Here is a 25,224-nt window from a genome sequence, read left to right on the forward strand (position 1 = left end):
GCCAGACAGACTTATTATCTTAATATGCATTGACTTACGTTTCATATGGTCATAATTATGGCAATACCTTTTTATGTTCATTGACCTGACAGTAATAGTTTAAAAGTGGCTCATAATAATATACATTTTTCATGAATATTTTAGTAAAATGCTGAGAGATTATGTTTCTTTGATTTTAACAGCTCTCTTACCATTTTTTCGGTGTGCGTGCATGTGTGTTTGTTCTTGTTTCTAGCTGAGAGAGGGGGCCGTTTGTGTGTGAGAAGTACAGATGTGTGTGTAGGGGCTGTGCTCGCCGGTGTGTGTGAGTCATGTTTCACATTAGTATTTCTCTGGAGGTCAGGCTAGGCATTGCACCTCTACGGTTTAACTTCAAAGCTCACTCAATTCTCCCCCCACCCCGAATCCCATTCCACTGGGTAAGTGATACGCTCCCATATCAAAGGTGAAAATGAATCTGCCCAGTGAAATGCCCCTTTGCGCATCTAGACACTGTGTGGCGGCCTGCCTGCCTTATGTCATAATGAGACCCGAACATGTAAATGGCTCCAGGATGAGATGGAGCTGCCACTTAGGCCTAAATGGCTGCAGGTAGCAGAGCTTTCAGTGTGTGAAATGGGATTGGCCTTGTTGTCATGCAATCCATAATAAAAAAATGGAAGAGAAGATTTCAGAGGCAGGAAGGGAGGGTGGGAAATGGGAATGCATAGGGGGTCGGAGGGTGTGAGACAGACATTTCACAGCCCATGAATGTACATGCACATAGCCTACGCACACTGTAAATACACACAGACATACCTCACATTGGCATATGCGATAGGACACAGTTCAGCACAGAAACACTTTTTGTCTTTCCCTGCTATCTTTTCTCTTCCAGACCTATCAAGTTGTGCATTGCTGCCACACATCATCGTAGGCCAGTTATGGTCTGGACCTGATGGGGATTCAGCAGTGTCTAGTCTTTGACAAGCCCTTCATCCGCACTAGCAAAATTCAGTCTGAAGTGCTTTGGAAACAATATGTTTTTTATGATGATCATAATAGAGTCATCAGAGCTCTAACATTACATTACACTGCTTTTTTATGGGCCGGCGGCACTCGGATGCCATTGGAGGCCTCTGTTGGTTCAGGAGACAGATAAACAAATGTGTTGAACAGGAATAGATGCTTTTTACTTTTTAACATCATATTCATTATCTCCAGCAGCATACCAGTCTTCAAATGTCTCCAGTCTCCCCCTGGCTGGAAACTCATTGTAGGTTTTGGAAATCGAAGTAAAAAAAATAAATAGTATTACTCCCAATGTCGATTTTCTAAATAACTTTTCTTCATATCCTTTTCACTGTAGAACATAGAAATGTGCAGTTATCACATGATATATGGGCATGGTAAACATTGGTTGCACCTCCGTCACTCGGTCGCGTTGTTGCCATTGTTATCAACGTTCTACAGAAGCCGCAGCATATTGATGTCTGACTGATGGTTAACGCCAAGTCTTTCTAAACGGGGGCTAATGACTGTTTCGTCAAATTTACACTAGTGGCCTGGAAATACAATTACATTGTTAAAGTAGACACATCATTCGTAGAAAACAACTTTGACATCATTATGATGTTGTCAAGTTTACTTTAGAGACATGGCAATGTTGCTAGCAAAGTTTGTCATAAATAGCTAGCAATGTTAACGTTAGCTAGCTAAAATGTTGGTGCTCTGCCCTCAATCTTAGCTAGCTAGCTAAAGTTATACTGCATCTAAAGTCAATTTGGAGAGGTCAAAATGATGACAAAAGCTTTGTCCTAATAATTATTTGCCTCTTTTTTAAATGTCATCGTGTTTCCAAGCTACAGTAATGCACATTAGATGAAATCTTTATCAGCACCAATTGAGACTGTATTGATTAGAATGCTTAGCTGGGCATCAGTCCTAAAACAAACGTTCAAAACAATATTGTGAAGAAACAAGCACCCCATTAATATACAATGTTAAAAAGTGCCCCTTTAAGCACAATACAGTCAAACACAGGTGCTATTATCTACAAGGCTCTTGATAGGCTGATGGTGTGGTGTGCATTTGTGCGTAAATGCATACATCGATGCGTGCTTGTGTGTGTTATCATGTTCTTAGAAAAGCACTGCATTGTTCAAGTAGACCTATAGATATTCTAATAGTCTGACAGGGGTATTCATCAGATAATAGGTGTTCTATGTATGTAGGTTGAGAGCTTGGTTAGTGAAGTGTGGAAGTCAGTAAATAGCCCTTAGCCACCCCTCCCCCTTCCCCCTTCCATACATGTATTTCTATGGATATATTCAGATTAGTTAAATCGACATGATACATAAAGAAGTCTCATTTCATACAGTAGTCTTAGTATCTTTTTCACTGCAGAACATAGAAATGTGCCGTTATCACATTTCTCATGAAACTACCTCTAACTCAGGGATGGGCAACTCCAGTCCTCGGGGGCCGGAGTGGTGTCACACTTTTTCCCCATCCCTAGCAAACACAGCTGATTAAACTAATTGCATTCTAAACTGAAGATCATGATTAGTTGATTATTGTTGGAGTCAGGTGTGTTAGCTGGGACAAAAGTGTGAAACCAATCAGGCCCCCGGGGACTGGAGTTGCCCATCCCTGCTCTAACTTCCTTCATATTGCACGCAGAGACATACAAATGGTATCCACAAGTTCATCTAACTCTGGGTAAGTAGAAAAATGGAATTAGTTGCCAGAATCTTGCAGTATCCCTTTAACCTGTGGAATGTTATTGTTATTCTTTGTTGGGCACTTTAGAAGAAAATTGCAGTTTTGTGTACAGTGTATCGACCAGTGAGGGAGGAGATTGATGTTGTCCATATTCTCTCTTAGTGTTGAGCAGCATGTGGTCTCAGGAGGCGTAAGGAACGTGTGTGCATGCATTTGGGTGTGTGCGTATGCAGAGAGCATACAGAGCTCCATTGAGACTGCTGTGTAGTAAAGAGGAGATGAGTCACCCTCCTCTCACTCTCAGCCCCAGACAGTGCCCACCAGCCAGCTCTCCACCAGGCAGGTCACCAATAGATTATCCTCTTAGAAAAGCACTGCATTTTCAAGTATACACTACCAGTCAAAAGTTTTAGAACACCTACTCATTCAAGACATCAAAACTATGAAATAACACATATGGAATCATATAGTAACCAAAAAAGTGTTAAACAAATGAAAATATATTCAAATAGCCACACTTTGCCTTGATGACAGCTTTGCACACTCTTGGCATTCTCTCAACCAGCTTCACCTGGAATGCTTTTCCAACAGTCTTGAAGGAGTTCCCACATATGCTGAGCACTTGTTGGCTGCTTTTCCTTCACTCTGCGGTCCGACTCATCCCAAACCATCTCAATTTGGTTGAGGTCGGAGGATTGTGGAGTCCAGGTCATCTGATGCAGAACTCCATCACTCTCCTTCTTGATAAAATAGCCCTTACACAGCCTGAAGGTGTGTTGGGTCATTGTCCTGTTGAAAAACAAATAATAGTCCCACTAAGCCCAAACCAGATGGGATGGCGTATCGCTGCAGAATGTTGTGGTAGCCATGCTGGTTAAGTGTGCCTTGAATTCTAAATAAATCACAGACAGTGTCACCAGCAAAGCACTCCCACACCATAACACCTCCTCCTCCATGCTTTATGGTGGGAAATGCACATGCAGAGATAATCCGTTCACCCACACCGCGTCTCACAAAGACACTGTGGTTTGAACCAAAAATCTCAAATTTGACTCCAGAACAAAGGACACATTTCCACCGGTCTAATGTCCATTGCTCGTGTTTCTTGGCCCAAGCAAGTCTCTTCTTCTTATTGGTGTCCTTTAGGAGTGGTTTCTTTGCAGCAATTCGACCATGAAGGCCTGATTCACACAGTCTCCTCTGAACAGTTGATGTTGAGATGTGTCTGTACTGTGAAATCTGTGAAGCATTTATTTGGGCTGCAATTTCTGAGGCTGGTAACTCTAATGAACTTATCCTCTGCAGCAGAGATACAGTGTCTTGCAAAATTATTCACCCCCTTTGGCATTTTTCCTATTTTGTTGCATTACAACCTGTAATTTAAATTGAATTTTATTTGTATTTCATGTAACGGACATACACAAAATAGTCCAAATTGGTGAAGTGAAATGAAAAAAATAATTTTTTTCAAAAAATAAATAATGGAAAAGTGGTGCGTGCATATGTATTCACCCCCTTTGCTATGAAGCCCCTAAATAAGATCTGGTGCAACCAATTACCTTCAGAAGTCACATAATTAGTTAAATAAAGTCCACCTGTGTGCAATCTAAGTGTCACATGATCTCAGTATATTTACACCTGTTCTGAAAGGCCCCAGAGTCTGCAACACCACTAAGCAAGGGGCACCACCAAGCAAGCGGCACCATGAAGACCAAGGAGCTCTCCAAACAGGTCAGGGACAAAGTTGTGGAGAAGTACAGATCAGGGTTGGGTTATAAAAAAATATCAGAAACGTTGAACATCCCACGGAGCACCATTAAATCCATTATTTAAAAAATTGAAAGAATATGGCACCACAACAAACCTGCCAAGAGAGGGCCGCCCACCAAAACTCACAGACCAAGCAAGGAGGGCATTAATCAGAGAGGCAACAAAGAGACCAAAGATAACCCTGAAGGAGCTGCAAAGCTCCACAGTGGAGATTGGAGTATCTGTCCATAGGACTACTTTAAACCATACACTTCACAGAGCTGGGCTTTACGGAAGGGTGGCCAGAAAAAATTGTTATGCACGCTCAAGTTTCCAGTTTTTTTGTGTGTCTTATTTCTTGTTTGTTTCACATATTTTGCCTCTTCAAAGTGGTAGGCATGTTGTGTAAATCAAATGATACAAAACCCCCCAAAATCCATTTTAATTCCAGGTTTTAAGGCAAAAAAAATTGGAAAAATGCCAAGGGGGGTGAATACTTTCGCAAGCTGCTGTAACTCTGGGTCTTCCATTCCTGTGGCGGTCCTCATTAGAGCCAGTTTCATCATAGCGCATGATGGTTTTTGCGACTGCACTTGAAGAAACTTTCAAAGTTCTTGACATTATCCGTATTAACTGACCTTCATGTCTTAAAGTAATGATGGACTGTCGTTTCTCTTTGCTTATTTGAGCTGTCCTTGCATTAAGAAGGAAAGAAATTCCACAAATTAACTTTTAAGAAGGCACACCTGTTAATTGAAATGCATTCCAGGTGACTACCTCATGAAGCTGGTTGTGAGAATGCCAAGAGTGTGCAAAGCTGTCATCAAGGCAAAGGGTGGCTATTTGAAGAATCTCAAATATAAAATATATTTTGATTTGTTTAACACTTTTTTGGTTACTACATGATTCCATAATTGTTATTTCATAATTTTGATGTCTTCACTATTATTCTACAATGTAGAAAATAGTACAAATGAAGAAAAACCCTTGAATGAGTAGGTGTTCTAAAACTTTTGACCGGTAGTGTAGATGTTATCATAGTATGACAAGGTATTCAACAGATAATGGATGTTCTAGCGGTGTTCTAAAGGTTGAGAGCCTAGCTTGGTTAGTAAAATGTGGAAGTCATTAGTCATCTTATCTCGTCATTCAGACGTGGTTCAGGTTGTTTCATTTGTTCATTTAGATAAGGAACTCTCAGCCTACAGTCATTCCTTCAAAATCCTTTAGTTGTAATCATGGTTGAGTAACATTATGTAATGCTGAACAGTGAGTGGGCTGTGCCACACACACACACGGGTGCCAAGGTCACTCCACAGAGCACTTAGTATAGGTCTCTTAAGCTTATAGCTTCAAGTCTATTAAGACAAGAGACAGAAGTAACTAGAGTGATATACTCATTTTACATTTAAGTCATTTAGCAGGCGCTCTTATCCAGAGCGACTTACAAATTGGTGCATTCAATTTAGGATATCCAGTGGGACAACCCCTCCTTTTTTTATGGGGGGTCAGTGACTCCGCTGTCCTGGCGTCGTTGGGGAGCTTGTTCCACCATTGGGGTGCCAGAGCAGCGAATAGCTTTGACTGGGCTGAGCGGGAACTGTGCTTCCGTAGAGGTAGGGGGACTAGCAGGCCAGAGGTGGATGAACGTAGTGCCCTTGTTTGGGTGTAGGGTCTGATCAGAGCCTGAAGGTAAGGAGGTGCCATTCCCCTCACAGCTCCGTAGGCAAGCACCATGGTTTTGTAGTAGATGCGAGCTTCAACTGGAAGCCAGTGGAGTGTGCAGAGGAGCGGGGTGTCATGAGAGAACTTGGGAAGGTTGAACACCAGACGGCCTGCAGTGTTCTGGATAAGTTGTAGGGGTTTAATGGCACAGGCAGGGAGCCCAGCCAACAGCGAGTTGCAGTAATCCAGACGGGAGATGACAAGTGCCTGGATTAGGACCTGTGCCGCTTTCTGTGTAAGGTAGGGTCGTACTCTGCGAATGTTGTAGAGCATGAACCCGCAGGATCGGGTCACCGCTTTGATGTTAGCGGAGAACGACAGGGTGTTGTCCAGGGTCACGCCAAGGTTCCTTGCACTCTGTGAGGAGGACACAATGGAGTTGTCAACCGTGATGGCGAGATCATGGAGCGGGCAATCCTTCCCCGGGAGGAAGAGCAGCTCCGTTTTGCCGAGGTTCAGCTTGAGGTGGTGATCCGACATCCACACTGATATGTCCGCCAGACATGCAGAGATGCGATTCGCCACCTGGTTATCAGAAGGGGGAAAGGAGAAAATGTATTGTGTGTCATCTGCGTAGCAATGATAGGAGAGACCATGTGAGGATATGACAGAGCTAAGTGACTTGGTGTATAGAGAGAATAGGAGAGGGCCTAGAACTGAGCCCTGGGGGACACCAGTTGTGAGAGCACGTGGTGCGGAGACAGATTCTCGCCACGCCACCTGGTAGGAGCGACCTGTCAGGTAGGACGCAATCCAAGAGTGAGCAGCGCCGGAGATGCCCAACTCGGAGAGGGTGGAGAGGAGGATCTGATGGTTCACAGTATCAAAGGCAGCAGATAGGTCTAGAAGGATAAGAGCAGTGGAGAGAGAGTTAGCTTTAACAGTGCGGAGAGCCTCCGTGACACAGTGTAGAGCAGTCTCAGTTGAATGACCAGTCTTGAAACCTGACTGGTTTGGATCAAGAAGGTCATTCTGAGAGATAGCAGGAGAGTTGGCTAGAGACGGCATGCTCAAGAGTTTTGGAGAGAAAATAAAGAAGGGATACTGGTCTGTAGTTGTTGACATCGGAGGGATCGAGTGTAGGTTTTTTGAGGAGGGGTGCAACTCTCGCTCTCTTGAAGACGGAAGGGACATAGCCAGCGGTCAAGGATGAGTTGATGAGCGAGGTAAGGTAAGGGAGAAGGTCTCCGGAAATGGTCTGGAGAAGAGAGGAGGGGATAGGGTCAAGCGGGCAGGTTGTTGGGCGGCCGGCTGTCACAAGTCGAAAGATTTAATCTGGAGAGAGAGGGGAGAAAGAAGTCAAAGCATAGGGTAGGGCAGTGTGAGCAGCGGTGTCATTTTACTTAATAAATGAGGATCGGATGTCGTCAACCTTCTTTTCAAAATGGTTGACGAAGTCATCCACAGAGAGGGAGGGGGAGGAGGAGGATTCAGCAGGGAGGAGAAGGTGGCAAAGAGCTTCCTCTTAGTGTACAAAACATTCCTAATACCTTCCTAATATTGAGTTGCACCTCCTTTTGCCCTCAGAACAGCCTCAATTCGTCAGGGCATGGACTCCACAAGGTGTCAAAAGCATTCCACAGGTACGCTGGCCCATGTTGACTCCAATGCTTCCTACAGTTGTGTCAAGTTGGCTGGTTGTACTTTGGGTGATGGACCATTCTTGATACACACGGGAAACTGTTGATCGTGAAAAACCCAGCAGCATTGCAGTTCTTGACACACTCAAACCGGTGCCCCTGGCACCTACTACCATACCCCGTTCAAAGGCACTTGCATCTTTTGTTTTTCCCATTCACCCTCTGAATGGCACACACACAATCCATGTCTTAATTGTCTCAATGCTTAAAAAACCTTCTTTAACTGGTCTCCTCCCCTTCATCTACACTGATTGAAGTGGATTTAACAAGTGACATCAATAAGGGATCATAGCTTTCACCTGGTCAGTGTATGTCTAAGAGCAGGTGTTCGTAATGTTTTGTACACTCAGTGTAATTCAGATAGACAGCAAATGTTACTTCATTTTAATCTAAGGCAGAGGAAGAGACTCTGGGGACATGATGTTAACTGTATCCTTTGATGTGTAAGTAGATGAATAAAGCACAAATTATACACAGGACCCTTAAATAACGATGTTTGTCTGGAGGGATGTTTCACTATTCCAAATGAGATTCATCATCTCATAATGGTCCAAACTACCCACCCTCCAAGACACCTACAGCACCCGATGTCACAGGAAGGCAAAAAGATAATCAAGGACCTTAACCACCCAAACCACTGCCTGTTCACCCCGCTATCATCCAGAAGGCGAGGTCAGTACAGGTGCATCAAAGCTGGGACTGAGATAATGAAAAATAGCTTATATCTCAAGGCCATCAGACTGTTAAATCACTGTCCACTTTAAGAAATGGAACACTAGTCACTTTAATGTTTACATATCTTGCACTACTCATCTCATATGTATATACTGTATTATATTCTATATTATTCTACTGTATATTAGTCCATGCCGCTCTGTCATTGCTTGTCCATATATGTATATATTCTTAAATTCCATTCCTTACTAGATTACTGGTGTGAACTTGTTAGATATTACTGCACTGTCGGAGCTAGAAGCACAAGCATTACGCTACACCCACAATAACATCTGCTAAACACGTGTGTGTGACAAATACAATTTAATTTGATTTGATTTTATGATGTGTTTGTATTTGATTGAACTTGATTTCATTACACGCATAAATAACAGTGTGCTTATGTGCATGTCTATGTCAACAGCTTGTTCTTATCTGTCTTATTTCGTCTCCAAGGTGATAAGAGCATTCAGCTCACAGCCTTAGTGAAATGTTGTAGAAATGAATGTTGCATAATGGTTTTCTGAACATCGCCTGTTATTCACCTTTCACTGTTAGTCTACACCTGTTGTTTACGAAGCATGTGACAAATAAAATGTGATTTGTCCAGGGAGGGAGTTTGACTGGCCTATTCCCCTGAGTGCACACTCCAGAATGGCTGCTCAAGGATGATAAAGCATGGTGCTGGATGGAGCCGGGAGCCCTTCGGGCAGTCCACCAAGGGACTTTAATGTGTGTGTGTGTGTGTGTGTGTGTGTGTGTATGTGTGTGTGTTCCTGTGAGTCGCAGTTTTTTTGTCGTATACATGTGTGAGGGAAAAAGAACAAGGGAGAGATATTGAGCGCATGCGTTTCAGTTTGACCATAATCCTTAAATCTTTATGAAAATAAATATTGGTAAACAGATGTGAGTCATTCCACCAACATCAGATGTCATCATAGCACAGCACCTCCCAGACCCCACTGACTCCATGATCTCTCAATGCTCAATGTAACTGGAATCTTTTGAGATTATGGATTGAATTGGGCCTGGTTTAATTAACACTAGTAATCTGATTTCAGGGATGGTGGGGGAGAGCGCATGTCGTGTGGATTAAATGGGTAGCGACAACTCAGACACGGGATAAAGAGGCTGTTTGGCTGCAGAGGGGAAAGGGATAATGGAGTGTGCTTAGACGGAACATGGCAGCTAATCCAGAATAGGTTTAGCCGGCCTGGGCACGGTAATACTGCGTCTCAGCCTGTAGTGAATTGTGCTGTCAGGGCCAGGACAGGGGCCCCCGCTAAACACACTACTATTGTCCACACAGGCAGCCAGGCAGCACTCACTGTGATGTAATACGATAGTAATAATGATAATAATAACTGTGAATGGTCTGGATGGAAGAATCATATTGGAAACTGGAGGATGGGAATAGTTCAGAGCCTAGTGCTACAAGGTATTGCAAGGAGACATCACTCAATATCACTGCTATATAAACGAATAGGGATATACTGTCTTTTTTAAATGTCCCTACAGGCAAACTATGATGGTTATGGATATTGCATTATGTGTCTGTTATGCAACTACACTCTTAGAAAAAAAGGTTCCAAAAGGGTTCTTCGGCTATCCCCATAGGAGAACCCTTTTTGGTTCCAGGTAGAACCCTTTTGGGTTCCAGGTAGAACTCTCTGTAGAAAGGGTTCTACCTGGAACCAAAAAGGGTTCTTCAAAAGGTTATCCTATGGGGACAGCCAAATATCTATTTTAGGTTCTAGATAGCACCTTTTTTCTAAGAGATAACACAAGCGATGATAATGATAAAAGGATGTTTTGCGATTGGGAGAATATGCAGGTTATTTTCTCAATTTCCTGGGACTTAGATTTTCCACCAATGGGAGCATTCGGTTGTGAGATCAAGTTGATGCGCCAGAGACAGTCTGTCAGTATTTGGCATCAATCACCCAGCAGTCTTTGTTCTCCTGTCCTCTGTATGAGAGGTCTGTCTTTCCCTGCATCTCCCCAGGAGTTTTAACACTGGGACTGGCAACGCTAAGAACTATTTGTTCAAGGCAGGCAGTCATGCACCCTGCAGTGTGATTCGCAATTTTTCTCGGTCTGGTGAAAGTGACATCTCCCTCCTCCCCCACTCCTCCTCCATCTTCCCCTTCTTCTTTACTTCTCACCCTCCCACATTGCACCTTTTTCCTCTCCTCTCTTCCACCTCTCCGTGCTCTTTTCTCTCCTCTTCGTCACCCTCCTCCTTCTCCCCCTCCCTCTCCTCCTCTCCCTCCTCTCTCCCCTCCATTCCCTTTCCTCCCCTCCCCTCCCCTTTCCCCTCCTCTCCTCTGAGCCCCTTCCTACTCTTTGACCCGAGCCAGTCCGATGGCTGGTGTGTTAATGTTCCTCCAGTGACCTCACCCTACAGCAGTAAATCCAGCCCTGGGCAGCCCCGTGAGCTAAAGTCCCCTCCTGCAGCACCATTTCTCAGATACTAGGACTGCTCCTGGAGTTATGGGGATACTCTCAATAGGCTATATATGGATAGGGTATAAAGATTTAGTTGGGTATATATGGGTTTTTCTTAGCAGGAGGCTCCTTGAATCCAATATGAGGGCATTTGACGAGTAGTTTTGATTGGTTCAGTCAATCAAGTGGTCAGTCAAGTGGTAAATGGTTGAATATGGTGTAAAGGATCAGAGGCCAAGAGGCAGAGCTACAGTAGTCTCAGTTATCATTATAGCCTCAGTGATAATGATCTAGTGATGCTGATATGTCCCATGAGACACTTTGACCCCGAGAACTTGCTCTTCTCTGTAATTTGAACCCCTCTGGACGGATAAATAAAGGTCCTGTCGTTTCAGATTGTCATTACGATAGCTGAGAATTGTAGTGGTACTTGCAACCAGCCCTCCCTCTCCTTTTGCCTCGTTCCCTCTCTTTTCATTTCCCTCTCACGCTCTCTTCCCCTCCTTCCACATACAAATTCTCTATCTCTCTCTCTATTTCACCCTCTTCTTCTCTCTCCCTCTCTTCAGCTTCCTCTCCATCTTTCTCTCCCTCACTCTCTTTCCCTGCTATCCCTCTGCCTCTCTCAGTTAAGGCTCCATTGAATTGACTGGTGATGTTCTGAGTGTTTGTCTCTCCCTGTCACACTGTTTTATATCTGTAAGAGATCCAGATCAGCCACTGGCCACAACCCTCTTACCCTCCAGCCCTGACTGGGCCTATTAGTGCCCAGCACACAGGACAGCAGGGTCACGGGCCCCCACAGCCCATACCGGTCCCTGTGTGAGCCTGTGGGTTAGCTGGTCAGGGAAGTGGTGATAGAGAAGGACAGCTGTGTAGAATACACTCACAGCCATGAACACACACGGGGTATCATAGAGATACAGAGCTATGGAGCCAACCCTGTTCACTCCCTTCACTACCATCTCTCCTATCTGTACCTCAGTAGTGGGGCCCATTCAGTTCTACGGATGTGTTGATCACAGTGCAGCCAAATCAATGGAGCAAGCTTTCATGTGTCTTGATGGAAGGGATGTGAAAATATTGGTCCTAACCTCCTATTCACCTCACTAATGGTTCTCAACTGCCCATGCAGTTTTACTAATGGTCACAGTGCAGCCAAATCAATGAAGCTTGGCTAGCTTTCATATTTCTTGATGGATATGACGTGGAAGAACATATGTTTACCCAACCCTGAAAGAGGAGTAAACCATTCCCAGTGAATGATGTACAGTTGAAGTCGGAAGTTTACATACACTTAGGTTGGAGTCATTAAAACTCGTTTTTCAACCACTCCACAAATTTCTTGTTAACAAATTATAGTTTTGGCAAGTCGGTTAGGACATCTACTTTGTGTATGACACAAGTAATTTTTCCAACAATTGTTTACAGACTAAGTTGACTGTGCCTTTAAACAGCTTGGAAAATTCCAGAAAATGATGTCATGGCTTTAGAAGCTTCTGATAGGCTAATTGACATCATTTGAGTCAATTGGAGGTGTACCTGTGGATGTACTTCAAGGCCTACCTTCAAACTCAGTGCCTCTTTGCTTGACATCATGGGAAAATCATCCAAGACCTCAGAAAGAAAATTGTAGACCTCCACAAGTCTGGTTCATCCTTGGGAGCAATTTCCAGACGCCTGAAGGTACCACGTTCATCTGTACAAACAATAGTACGCAAGTATAAACACCACGGGACCACGCAGCCGCCATACCGCTCAGGAAGGAGACGCGTTCTGTCTCCTAGAGATGAACGTACTTTGGTGTGAAAAGTGCAAATCAATCCCAGAACAACAGCAAAGTACCTTGTGAAGATGCTGGAGGAAACAGGTCCAAAAGTATCTATATCCACAGTTAAACAAGTCCTATATCGACATAACCTGAAAGGCCGCTCAGCAAGGAAGAAGCCACTGCTCCAAAACCGCCATAGAAAAGCCAGACTACGGTTTGCAACTTCACATGTGGACAAAGATCGTACTTTTTGGAGAAATGTCCTCTGGTCTGATGAAACAAAAATAGAACTGTTTGGCCATAATGACCATCGTTATTTTTGTAGGAAAAAGGGGGACGCTTGCAAGCCGAAGAACCCCATCCCAACCGTGAAGCACGGGGGTGGCAGCATCATGCTGTCGGGGTGCTTTGCTGCAGGAGGGACTGGTGCACTTTACAAAATAGATGGCATCATGAGGAAGGAAAATTATGTGGATATATTGAAGCAACATCTCAAGACATCAGTCAGGAAGTTAAATCTTGGTCGCAAATGGGTCTTCCAAATGGACAATGACCCCAAGCATACTTCCAAAGTTGTGGCAAAATGGCTTAAGGACAACAAAGTCAAGGTATTGGAGTGGCCATCCCGCCCTGACCTCAATCCTATAGAAAATGTGTGGGCAGAACTGAAAAAGCGTGTGCGTGCAAGGAGGCCTACAAACCTGACTCAGTTACACCAACTCTGTCAGGAGGAATGGGACAAAATCCACCCAACTTATTGTGGGAAGCTTGTGGAAGGCTACCCAAAACGTTTGACCCAAGTTAAACAATTTAAAGGCAATGCTACCAAATACTAATTGAGTGTATGTAAACTTCTGACCCACTGGGAATGTGATGAAAGAAATAAAAGCTGAAGTAAATAATATTCTCTACTATTATTCTGACTTTTCACATTCTTAAAATAATTTGGTGATCCTAACTGACCTAAAACAGGGCATTTTTACTAGGATTAAATGTCAGGAATTGTGAAAAACTGAGTTTAAATGTATTTGGCTAAGGTGTATGTAAACGTCCGACTTCAACTGTACATAGTTGTCACGATGATGTGTGATGTGTGTGTTCTCAGTGTAACGTGACAGCGTAGTAATGCTTCTCTGTGAGTCCTGTAAAGGGCAACATATGCTTCCAGATGTGTAGCACAGATGCAGCGTGATGTTGAAGTGTTCCAATTGAGCATCTGCTACTCTAGTTGTATGACATAAAGAGAGATAGTCATGCTGATTCTCCCCGGGAGCGCTACATATGTTTAGCTAATTCTGAGAATTGTTTGTGTGACATACATTTTTTGTGGATCATTGTTCATCTAGTAATGAGCATTGTGCGAGTGTGTTTTTTCTTCGGTTGCCCAGATACAGCATACACATGAGGTCCACTTAGTTTTCTTTGAACTTAGACTGTCATATACAGTACATTGCTTGTTTGTCTACATAGTATGTGAAATATGATACCATATGTTGTGTCTGACCCTGGTCTCTCTCTCACTCTCTCCCCCCCTTCTCTCTATCTCTCTCTTCACCCCCCTATCTCTCTCTGCCCCCCCTCCACCACTCTCTCCCCCGCTGTCTCTTTCTCTCTCTCTCTCCATGTCCATCTCTCTCTCAATTCAAATCACTTTTTTGACATGAAAATATTGCCAAAGCATTGAGGACAATTGCATAGTCTTATACATTGTTTCTAAAAAAAGAATGTTTCTTTCTCTCGCTCTCTTTCTCCTATAGGATCTGAAGAAGGTGCTTTCTTTCCCCCCATACCCTGGGGAGTTTCTGCACCCGGTCGTGTATGCCTGCACGGCCGTCATGTTGCTCTGCCTCTTCGCCTCCATCATCACCTATATCGTCCACCACAGGTAAAAACCCTTGGAATAATGTGTGTGGCGGGCCTGACTCAGACCCACCGATGCCTGACTCAGACATCTAAAGTGGAGGATTGATGTGTGTGTGTGTCTCTGTGCAGTTTAGTGGGATGTGTGCCAAACTACCCCACCACCACCTGACTCAAAGAGATGGCTCAATCTGATGTCTAGAATATCCAGACCACCTCAGTCACCTCTCTCCATATGGTCTTTCAATCCCTGAGGGCTGTGCTATATATCAGTTAATCTAGTCTTCCTCTACTGATGATCCAGTGTGGGCTCCAGGCAACTTGGATACATTTACATTTACATTTATGTCATTTAGCAGACGCTCTTATCCAGAGCGACTTACAGGAGCAATTAGGGTTAAGTGCCTTGCTCAAGGGCACATCGACAGATTTTTCACCTACTTGGCTCGGGGATTAGAACCAGCGACCTTTCGGTTACTGGCACGCTCTTAACCACTAAGCTACCTGCCACCCGACAAGGTTGGATGGCTAGATATTTGTTTGGGCCTCATTTTCCCTTTGAGTCTTTGTTAGTCACTCACGAGCAATGGAGTAAGTGACTGAAACTGAATGTGATCGATCATTCAGTCCTTTTATACTTTCACGATGCTGAGAATAAAATACCAAAAAGAAAGTTGTGCCATGTCTCTGAAATGACAGATGAAAAGAATGATACCTTTTTGATACTGCCTTTGGTTCTGATAGAAAGGAGATGAATAGATTAGATAGGGTGTAATGGGGCATGAATATCTATGAACAAATGTTAAGGTTTGAATCAGTATGAGGCAACTCTAACAAAGAGAGGAAAAAGAGATATTGACAAAATGAAGGGCTATAGACGGGTTGGTTGTTTAGCAACAAAACGCAACTATCGGGCAAAACAGACAAGGTTGGCTTAGATTGTTGACAACATGTAAACTATATTTAGTGTCCAATGTTTATTGAAAACATAAATACATTTGGACAATGAGCACTTGTTGTCTCTCAAATACATTGTTACAGTTGTTGGTTAGCTAGCTAGCAATTTTGTCATATTAGCATTGACATGAAATCAGCGATAACACCTCAAAACAAGACATGGTATCAAGAACAAGATTAAACTAGCTGAAACGAGTCACTTACAATTCCCCACATGGCAGTTTCTTGTCATTGTTGGAAGCTATCTGGCCATCCAGAATCACAACAACTCATGGACTTCTTCCCCATTGAAGCGTGCGCATCGTTTTCATGACATTGTCAGCTAACCCCATCTATAGGGATAGATGGATGATGAAGACAGATAACTGCAGTATGGGAGGAGTGATGTCGTCGGTGGCTCCACGACTGCAGTCGGGAGATACCCTGTTGTCAGAGGAAACAAGCCGTCGTCGCACAGCTGCAGCTGGAGTACAACAATCCAACATTTCACCTCCCTCCATCCCCAAAGGCATCACAACATAGCCAAGCCTTGTCTTCCTTATTGTAGAAATGCTCTAAGGGCGACATTCTGAATTGAGATCCGTGCACACCAGTCTCCCATTGATATCAATGAATGATTTACGCGAAAGTCAGAGTTGTGAACGCAGATCTCAGATCAGAAAAATTTCCTAAATGTGTAGAAATAACTTCACTGACTGTCATAACGTTAGTGTATTCCAAGAAAGAGGAGGGTGTAATGTAGCATCACTGAATAGTGTAGCTGGTGAGCTTACACAAGTACTAATTCCACTGGGGCGAAGTTCACCCTTCGAAACGTTCCGTCCCCTTGGCCAAGGAGAACAAGTAAGGGGTCAGTTTTGCCACACATATAGAAGTCATTTCAGCGCTTCACTGACTCTCATAACGTTAGTGTATTTCAAGCAAAGGGAGTGTGTATTCACTGAATAGTGACGCTGGTGAGCCTATTATCAAGGGTCCATTCCATTCGGACTCCAAGTTCACCCTTCAGAATATCCCCTCGGCCAAGGAGAACAAGCGGGAGATCAGTTTAGCCACATGCTCTCCCAGGGGAACAAGGAAGTGGAGAGGTTCCAGGTTAATACACTTGACCCAATAAGAGCCCATAGCCAAGCCCATGAAAAGCACTGGGAGGCAGGCAGAGGCTGCAGTGATTTATAGCCCTCTCCTGGAGCCTCCTGGTTGTAGTTTAGCACCTAAAAAGCAGCTCTTCCTCTCCTCTCTGGCACATAACACTGCACACTAACTCAGACACGCCTCATAGATTACTGCAGCTCTCTATCTTTCTTTTTCTCTCTCCTTCTCTATCTCCCTCTCTCTCTGTCTGTATGACTCGCTTTCATTATGACTTGTTTTCACTAATTCTCTCTCTCTGGTCTCTCGCTCTCTGGTCTCCCTCTCCCTGGCCTCTCTCTCTCTGGTCTCCCTCGCCCTGGTCTTTCTTACTCTCTCTCTCTCTTTCTCTCGCTCTCTGCAAGTTTCTCGCATACAACAGAGGTTCTTTCCTATACATGTTTTTCCCCTGGTGTTTAATGGCACTGGTGAAAATGATGAGGATAATGCTGATTTTGGATACTGTATAGATAGTTCATGTGCCCTGGATACTGCATCTGGATTGGCTAACCCACATAGCCTCAGTATCTTTTCCAACAGCTGGACACAGAGTGGCAATATAGGTTAAGTGCCATGCCCAAGGGTGTGTGTGTGTGTGTGTGTGTGTGTGTGTGTGTGTCTGTGTGTCTGTCTGTCTGTCTGTCTGTCTGTCTGTCTGTCTGTCTGTCTGTCTGTCTGTCTGTCTGTCTGTCTCTCTCTGTGTGTGAAATGGTTGTGTAGTGTACTGTACATTACTGTAATCAAAGAATACTCTAAAATCTCTGGCTATAAAATGTGGAAAATGTGGAAAAAATGAAATAATGGCAATAGGAAAAATACAAATAATAACTCATGATCTACAGCAATCCTTTAAGTGGACCACAAAAAATATAAAATATTTAGGATGCTTAATAAGTGACAACAAACAACAAATGCATATAGAAGATAACTTTATCCCATTACTCAACAATATGAAAGCAGATCTAATCACATGGAACAATCTTTCCATAAATCTTACAGGTAGAATAAACCTCTTCAGAATGGCATGGCTCCCAAAGTGTTTATATTTCTTCTCGGTAATACCAATTACCTCTCCCGAAGACATTCTTTAAAAAAGTATACTCGGTCATAACAGACTTTATATGGGCAAATAAAACTCTTAGAATAAAAAGGAAGGGTTTACATCTTCCTGAGTCTGAGGGTGGTTTTAACCTTATTTCAACTCGCCACCCAGGGCTTTTAATTGCGACGTATAGTTAAATGCACTAAAGAGGAACAATGGGTACATATTGAAGCTGCGCATGCTCATCCCCAGAATCTTTTCACGTGTCTATTTTCAAAGGATAAAGCTAAGAACATGAACAACTTCATAGTTAAAAACACTATAACAATATGGAAGAAAATGAAATGTACAGTATTATGCAAGAACCAATATCACTCCCCTAAAACACAAACCTATGGAACAATACTTGGATAGTTTTTCAGAATTCACCGATAAATTGGTCCACATGGAAAACTAAAGGCATAGAAACCGTGAATGACTTACTAATAGGAAATACATTTATTTCCATGACAGAATTAAAAAAGCAAAGTTTTGAGAATGACAGAAATATTAATTTTCACAAAGTCTGCTGCCTCAGTTTTTATGATGGCAATTTGCATATACTCCAGAATGTTATGAAGAGTGATCAGATGAATTGCAATTAATTGGAAAGTCCCTCTTTGCCATGAAAATGAATTTAATCCCAAAAAAACATTTCCACTGCATTTCAGCCCTGCCACAAAAGGACCAGCTGACATCATGTCAGTGATTCTCTCGTTAACACAGGTGAGAGTGTTGACGAGGACAAGGCTGGAGATCACTCTGTCATGCTGATTGAGTTAGAATAACAGACTGGAAGCTTTAAAAGGAGGGTGGTGCTTGAAATCATTGTTCTTCCTCTGTTAACCATGGTTACCTGCAAGGAAAAATGTGCCGTCATCATTGGTTTGCATAAAAAGGGCTTCACAGGCAAGGATATTGCTGCTAGTAAGATTGCACCTAAATCAACCATTTATCGGATCATCAAGAACTTCAAGGAGAGAGGTTCAATTGTTGTGAAGAAGGCTTCAGGGCGCCCAAGAAAGTCCAGCAAGCGCCAGGACCGTCTCCTAAAGTTGATTCAGCTGCAGGATCGGGGCACCACCAGTGCAGAGCTTGCTCAGGAATGGCAGCAGGCAGGTGTGAGTGCATCTGCACGCACAGTGAGGCGAAGACTTTTAGAGGATGGCCTGGTGTCAAGAAGGGCAGCGAGGAAGCCACTTCTCTCCAGGAAAAACATCAGGGACAGACTGATATTCTGCAAAAGGTACAGGGATTGGACTGCTGAGAACTGGGGTAAAGTCATTTTCTCTGATGAATCCCCTTTCCGATTGTTTGGGGCATCCGGAAAAAAGCTTGTCCGGAGAAGACAAGGTGAGCGCTACCATCAGTCCTGTGTCATGCCAACAGTAAAGCATCCTGAGACCATTCATGTGTGGTGTTGCTTCTCACCCAAGGGAGTGGGCTCACTCACAATTTTGCCTAAGAACACAGCCATGAATAAAGAATGGTACCAACACATCCTCTGTGAGCAACTTCTCCCAACCATCCAAGAACAGTTTGGTGACGAACAATGCCTTTTCCAGCATGATGGAGCACCTTGCCATAAGGCAAAAGTGATAACTAAGTGGCTCGGGGAACAAAACATTGACATTTTGGGTCCATGGCCAGGAAACTCCCCAGACCTTAATCCCATTGAGAACTTGTGGTCAATCCTCAAGAGGCGGGTGGACAAACAAAAACCCACAAATTCTGACAAACTCCAAGCATTGATTATGCAAGAATGGGCTGCCATCAGTCAGGATGTGGCCCAGAAGTTAATTGACAGCATGCCAGGGCAGATTGCTGAGGTCTTGAAAAAGAAGGGTCAACACTGCAAATATTGACTCTTTACATGAACTTAATGTAATTGTCAATAAAAGCCTTTGACACTTACAGTGAGGGAAAAAAAGTATTTGATCCCCTGCTGATTTTGTACGTTTGCCCACTGACAAAGACATGTCAAAAATGTTATAAATTGATTTGCATTTTAATTAGGGAAATAAGTATTTGACCCCTCTGCAAAACATGACTTAGTACTTGGTGGCAAAACCCTTGTTGGCAATCACAGAGGTCAGACATTTCTTGTAGTTGGCCACCAGGTTTGCACACATCTCAGGAGGGATTTTGTCCCACTCCTCTTTGCAGATCTTCTCCAAGTCATTAAGGTTTTGAGCCTGACGTTTGGCAACTCCAACCTTCAGCTCCCTCCACAGATTTTCTATGGGATTAAGGTCTGGAGACTGGCTAGGCCACTCCAGGACCTTAATGTGCTTCTTCTTGAGCCACTCCTTTGTTGCCTTGGCCGTGTATTTTGGGTCATTGTCGTGCTGGAATACCCATCCACGACCCATTTTCAATGCCCTGGCTGAGGGAAGGAGGTTCTCACCCAAGATTTGACGGTACATGGCCCCGTCCATCGTCCCTTTGATCCTGTGAAGTTGTCCTGTCCCCTTAGCAGAAAAACACCCCCAAAGCATAATGTTTCCACCTCCATGTTTGACTTTGGCGATGGTGTTCTTGGGGTCATAGGCAGCATTCCTCCTCCTCCAAACACGGCGAGTGGAGTTGATGCCAAAGAGCTCGATTTTGGTCTCATCTGACCACAACACTTTCACCCAGTTCTCCTCTGAATCATTCAGATGTTCATTGGCAAACTGCAGACGGCCCTGTATATGTGCTTTCTTGAGCAGGGGGACCTTGCGAGCGCTGCAGGATTTCAGTCCTTCACGGCATAGTGTGTTACCAATTGTTTTCTTGGTGACTATGGTCCCAGCTGCCTTGAGATAATTGACAAGATCCTCCCGTGTAGTTCTGGGCTGATTCCTCACCGTTCTCATGATCATTGCAACTCCACGAGGTGAGATCTTGGATGGAGCCCCAGGCCGAGGGAGATTGACAGTTCTTTTGTGTTTCTTCCATTTGCGAATAATCGCACCAACTGTTGTCACCTTCTCACCAAGCTGCTTGGCGATGGTCTTGTAGCCCATTCCAGCCTTGTGTAGGTCTACAATCTTGTCCCTGACATCCTTGGAGAGCTCTTTGGTCTTGGCCATGGTGGAGAGTTTGGAATCTGATTGATTGATTGTTTCTGTGGACAGGTGTCTTTTATACAGGTAACAAACTGAGATTAGGAGCACTGCCTTTAAGAGTGTGCTCCTAACTCAGCTCGTTACCTGTATAAAAGACACCTGGGTGCCAGAAATCTTTCTGATTGAGAGGGGGTCAAATACTTATTTCCCTCATTAAAATGCAAATCAATTTATAACATTTTTGACATGCGTTTCTCTGGATTATTTTTGTTGTTATTCTGTCCCTCACTGTTCAAATAAACCTACCATTAAAATATTTTTTTTGTATTTTGTATTTATTTTTCTTTTTTTTCTGGGGGGAATGGATCAGCTTAATATTGCAGATAGATTGTATATTCTATCAATGCAATTGTCTGCATCACTTCCAATCCCCCATGTTTTTTTTTTGTTTGTTTTTTTTGTTATATATATACTCCCCTTTATTACTTTTCAACCCCACCATCCTTTCCCTACTTGGAGTAAATTAGTGAACAACAATGCCCAGGCCTCTACTTCCGGTCTATACTTACTATCTACACCTTATGGACAGAGTTAATTTTACAATAATTATATTATATATATATATATATATATATTTTTTTTTTTTATTGCTCCTGAACTTCTTCTACTCTCAATCTCTCCGATCATTTTCATGATGTCCATCCGGTTTGCTTCTATATGCCATATCTTTCTAACTGTGCTCTTTCCCAAAAGCTCCCAACATACAACCTATATACTTATTATGGACATAGTATGCTTACATTATTAGCTATCTTTGTTATTATTTGTTGTTATTTGTTATTAGTCCCATCCTTCAACTCTATTCAATACCTCCCATTTATCTCTTAACACCATCCATATAGGATTTCTATTTGCCATATATATTTCAACCGTACTGTGATGTTTTACAAAAGTTCTGAACCTTTCTATTCTCATTGCTTCTACAGATTGTGAATTAAAAATAAACATTTTTGCAAAAAGTATTATTATATTATTGATTGATTGACTATGACTTTTCAGATCACCCAGTAATGCTATCTGCAAGGTTAGTTCCAGGTAAATATTGCAATCCTTTAGCCATTCCTGGACCTGTGTCCAAAAACAAGCTACAAATGGACAGAACCAAAACAAATGATCTAATGATTCTGTCTCTTCACAGCAAAATCTGCAGAGCTGGGAAGATTGTATCCCCCATATAAATAACATTCTATTGGTAGCAAGAATTTTATATAATAATTTAAATTGAAAGATTCTAATTTTTGAATCCGGTGTCGTTTTGCGTATCAGTTCATAAACACTATGCCATGGGATCGGTACGTCAAAGATCTCTTCCCAACTATTTTGCTATATGGGACGGCTGTCAATCCTTTGGTCCTTAAGTGAAACTGATATACTTTTTTATTTATCACAGTTTTCCTTAACCAATTATGTTCTTTAATGCAAGGCCGACAGACAAGTAGACTGATAATTTCTTTGTCAGTGGGCAAACGTACAAAATCAGCAGGGGATCAAATACTTCTTTCCCTCACTGTATGGAATGCTTGTAATTATACTTCAGTATACCATAGTAACATCTGACAAAAATATCTAAAAACACTGAAGCAGCAAACTTTGTGAAGACCAATACTTGTGTCATTCTCAAAACTTTTGACCATGACTGTACACTTGAAGTCGGAAGTATACATACATCTTAGCCAAATACATTTAAAGTCAGTTTTTCACAATTCCTGACATTTAATCCTAGTAAAAATTCCCTGTCTTAGGTCAGTTAGGATCACCACTTTATTTTAAGAATGTGAAATGTCAGAATAATAGTAGAGAATTATTTATTTCAGCTTTTATTTCTTTCATCACATTCCCAGTGGGTCAGAAGTTTACATACACTCAATTAGTATTTGGTAGCATTGCCTTTAAATTGTTTAACTTAGGTGAAACATTTTGGGTAGCCTTCCACAAGCTTCCCACAATAAGTTGGGTGAATTTTGGCCCATTCCTCCTGACAGAGCTGGTGTAACTGAGTCAGGTTTGTAGGCCTCCTTGCTCGCACACGCCTTTTCAGTTCTGCCCACACATTTTCTATAGGATTGGGGTCAGGGCTTTGTGATGGCCCCTCCAATACCTTGACTTTGTTGTCCTTAAGCCATTTTGCCACAACTTTGGAAGTATGCTTGTGGCCATTGTCCATTTGGAAGACCCATTTGCGACCAAGCTTTAACTTCCAGACTGATGTCTTGAGATGTTGCTTCAATATATCCACATCATATTCCTTCTTCATGATGCCATCTATTTTGTGAAGTGCACCAGTCCCTCCTGCAGCAAAGCACCCCCACAGCATGATGCTGCCACCCCCGTGCTTCACGGTTGGGATGGTGTTTTTCGGCTTGCAAGCAACCCCCTTTTTCCTCCAAACATAACGATAGTCATTATGGCCAAACAGTTCTATTTTTGTTTCATCAGACCAGAGGACATTTCTCCAAAAAGTAAGATCTTTGTCCCCATGTGCAGTTGCAAACCGTAGTCTGGCTTTTTTATGGCGGTTTTGGAGCAGTGGCTTCTTCCTTGCTGAGCGGCCTTTCAGGTTATGACGATATAGGACTTGTTTTACTGTGGATATAGATACTTTTGTACCTGTTTCCTCCAGCATCTTCACATGGTCCTTTGCTGTTGTTCTGGGATTGATTTGCACTTTTCACAACAAAGTAGGTTCATCTCTAGGAGACAGAACACGTCTCCTTCCTGAGTGGTATGACAGCTGCGTGGTCCCATGTTGTTTATACTTGCGTACTATTGTTTTTACAGATGAACGTGATACCTTCAGGCATTTGGAAATTGCTCCCAATGATGAACCAGACTTGTGGAGGTCTACAATCTTTTCTGATTTCTTTTGATTTACCCATGATGTCAAGCAAAGAGGCACTGAGTTTGAAGGTAGGCCTTGAAATACATCCACAGGTACACCTCCAATTGACTTAAATTATGTCAATTAGCCTATCAGAAGCTTCTTGCTATGACATCATTTTCCGGAATATTCCAAGCTTTTTAAAGGCACAGTCAATTAGTGTATGCAAACTTCTGACCAGCTGGAATTGTGATACAGTGAAATAATCTGTCTGTAAACAATTGTTGGAAAAATTACTTGTGTCATGCACAAAGTAGATGTCCTAACCGACTTGCCAAAACTATAGTTTGTTAACAAGAAATGTGTGGAGTGGCTCAGACCTAAGTGTATGTAAACCTCCGACTTCAACTGTAGATTTTCAAATACATGCAACTTTCATATGTAGAAATGTATATTTGAAATCTTTTGGACATCAGAGTAATCTTGAGGGAATCCTATTTGAGTCAGAAAATGATGTTCATATGATAGGTAAGATATACAAAACATTGCAGAGAGCATATCCAACTGACAATCTCTTAGAAAAAAATATAAACTATTGGAACCAAGACTTAAATAACTGATATTGGCACAAGATTGGCACAAGAATGTTGGAACATAACTAACGTAATTACAGTTAATAAAAATGTACGCTTAATCCAGTGTAAACTAATGTATAGAATTTATTACACGAGACAAAATTCACAAATTCTACAGCACAGAGTCTTGTCTTAAGTGTAAAACTAACAATGACTCAATAATCCATGCATTCTGGGAATGCTATAAAGTCCTAAAGTCATGGGCGGAGTTAGAAAGTTGGCTGTCAGTAGTATTACAATGTAAATGTACTTTTAATCCGTCTGTCTGCATATTTATTTCAAGACATGGCATATGAGTGTGCAATGAGATACCCGACAGGTTGGACGATATTTTTCTCGTCAATCAACTTAAAAGAACGTATAGTTACTGTAAATCAACCAATCCTCCATCATTAACACAATGGAAAGGTCAAGTGCTTTATTATCTAAATGTTCAAAGAGAAACAAAATGGTGCAGTTTGAGACAATGTGGCCTGAGATGCGGGTGTGGGCAGGGGTGATGTTGTGGATGTTTATGTGCGTCTGTATGTTGTGCTTTTATATGTGCAGGTGTTTTGTATTGTTGGAAAACAATTATAAATAAAATATTACCAAAAAATTATGCAATACATTTGACTGACTTTCACCTCATCCTGTTATTTCTAATTTCTCATCCATCTATTTTCTCTTCATCCCTGTATATGTTCTGAACTATGAATTGTATGACATGGCTGTGCTTTAAAGTCTGTATATTAATGTAGGGGATATGTAGATTATTATTATTATTTACAAAATGTAATTTGCAAATGATGCATTGCATTTCACCAGATTTTTCCCTCACCCCTTATTTCTCACCCCCTTGTATCCTAATAAAGTATCTGAATGATGAAATGGGTATTTTTT

General features: G+C 42.5%; 1 protein-coding gene across 1 annotated transcript in view; it reads left to right on the top strand.

Moving 5' to 3' along the window:
* The window catches only part of LOC311110991 (adhesion G protein-coupled receptor A3-like), a gene marked incomplete at both ends in the record, with an annotated part of 251,186 nt that overhangs the window by 194,487 nt on the left and 31,475 nt on the right, over positions 1-25,224 (top strand). Inside the window, 1 exon segment of the mRNA XM_084153664.1 lies at positions 14,508-14,635. Coding sequence (XP_084009790.1) covers positions 14,508-14,635 — 128 coding nt within the window.

This window comes from Coregonus lavaretus (genome assembly GCF_964263955.1).
Source record: "Coregonus lavaretus genome assembly, chromosome: 36".
In the NCBI taxonomy this organism is placed as follows: domain Eukaryota; kingdom Metazoa; phylum Chordata; class Actinopteri; order Salmoniformes; family Salmonidae; genus Coregonus; species Coregonus lavaretus.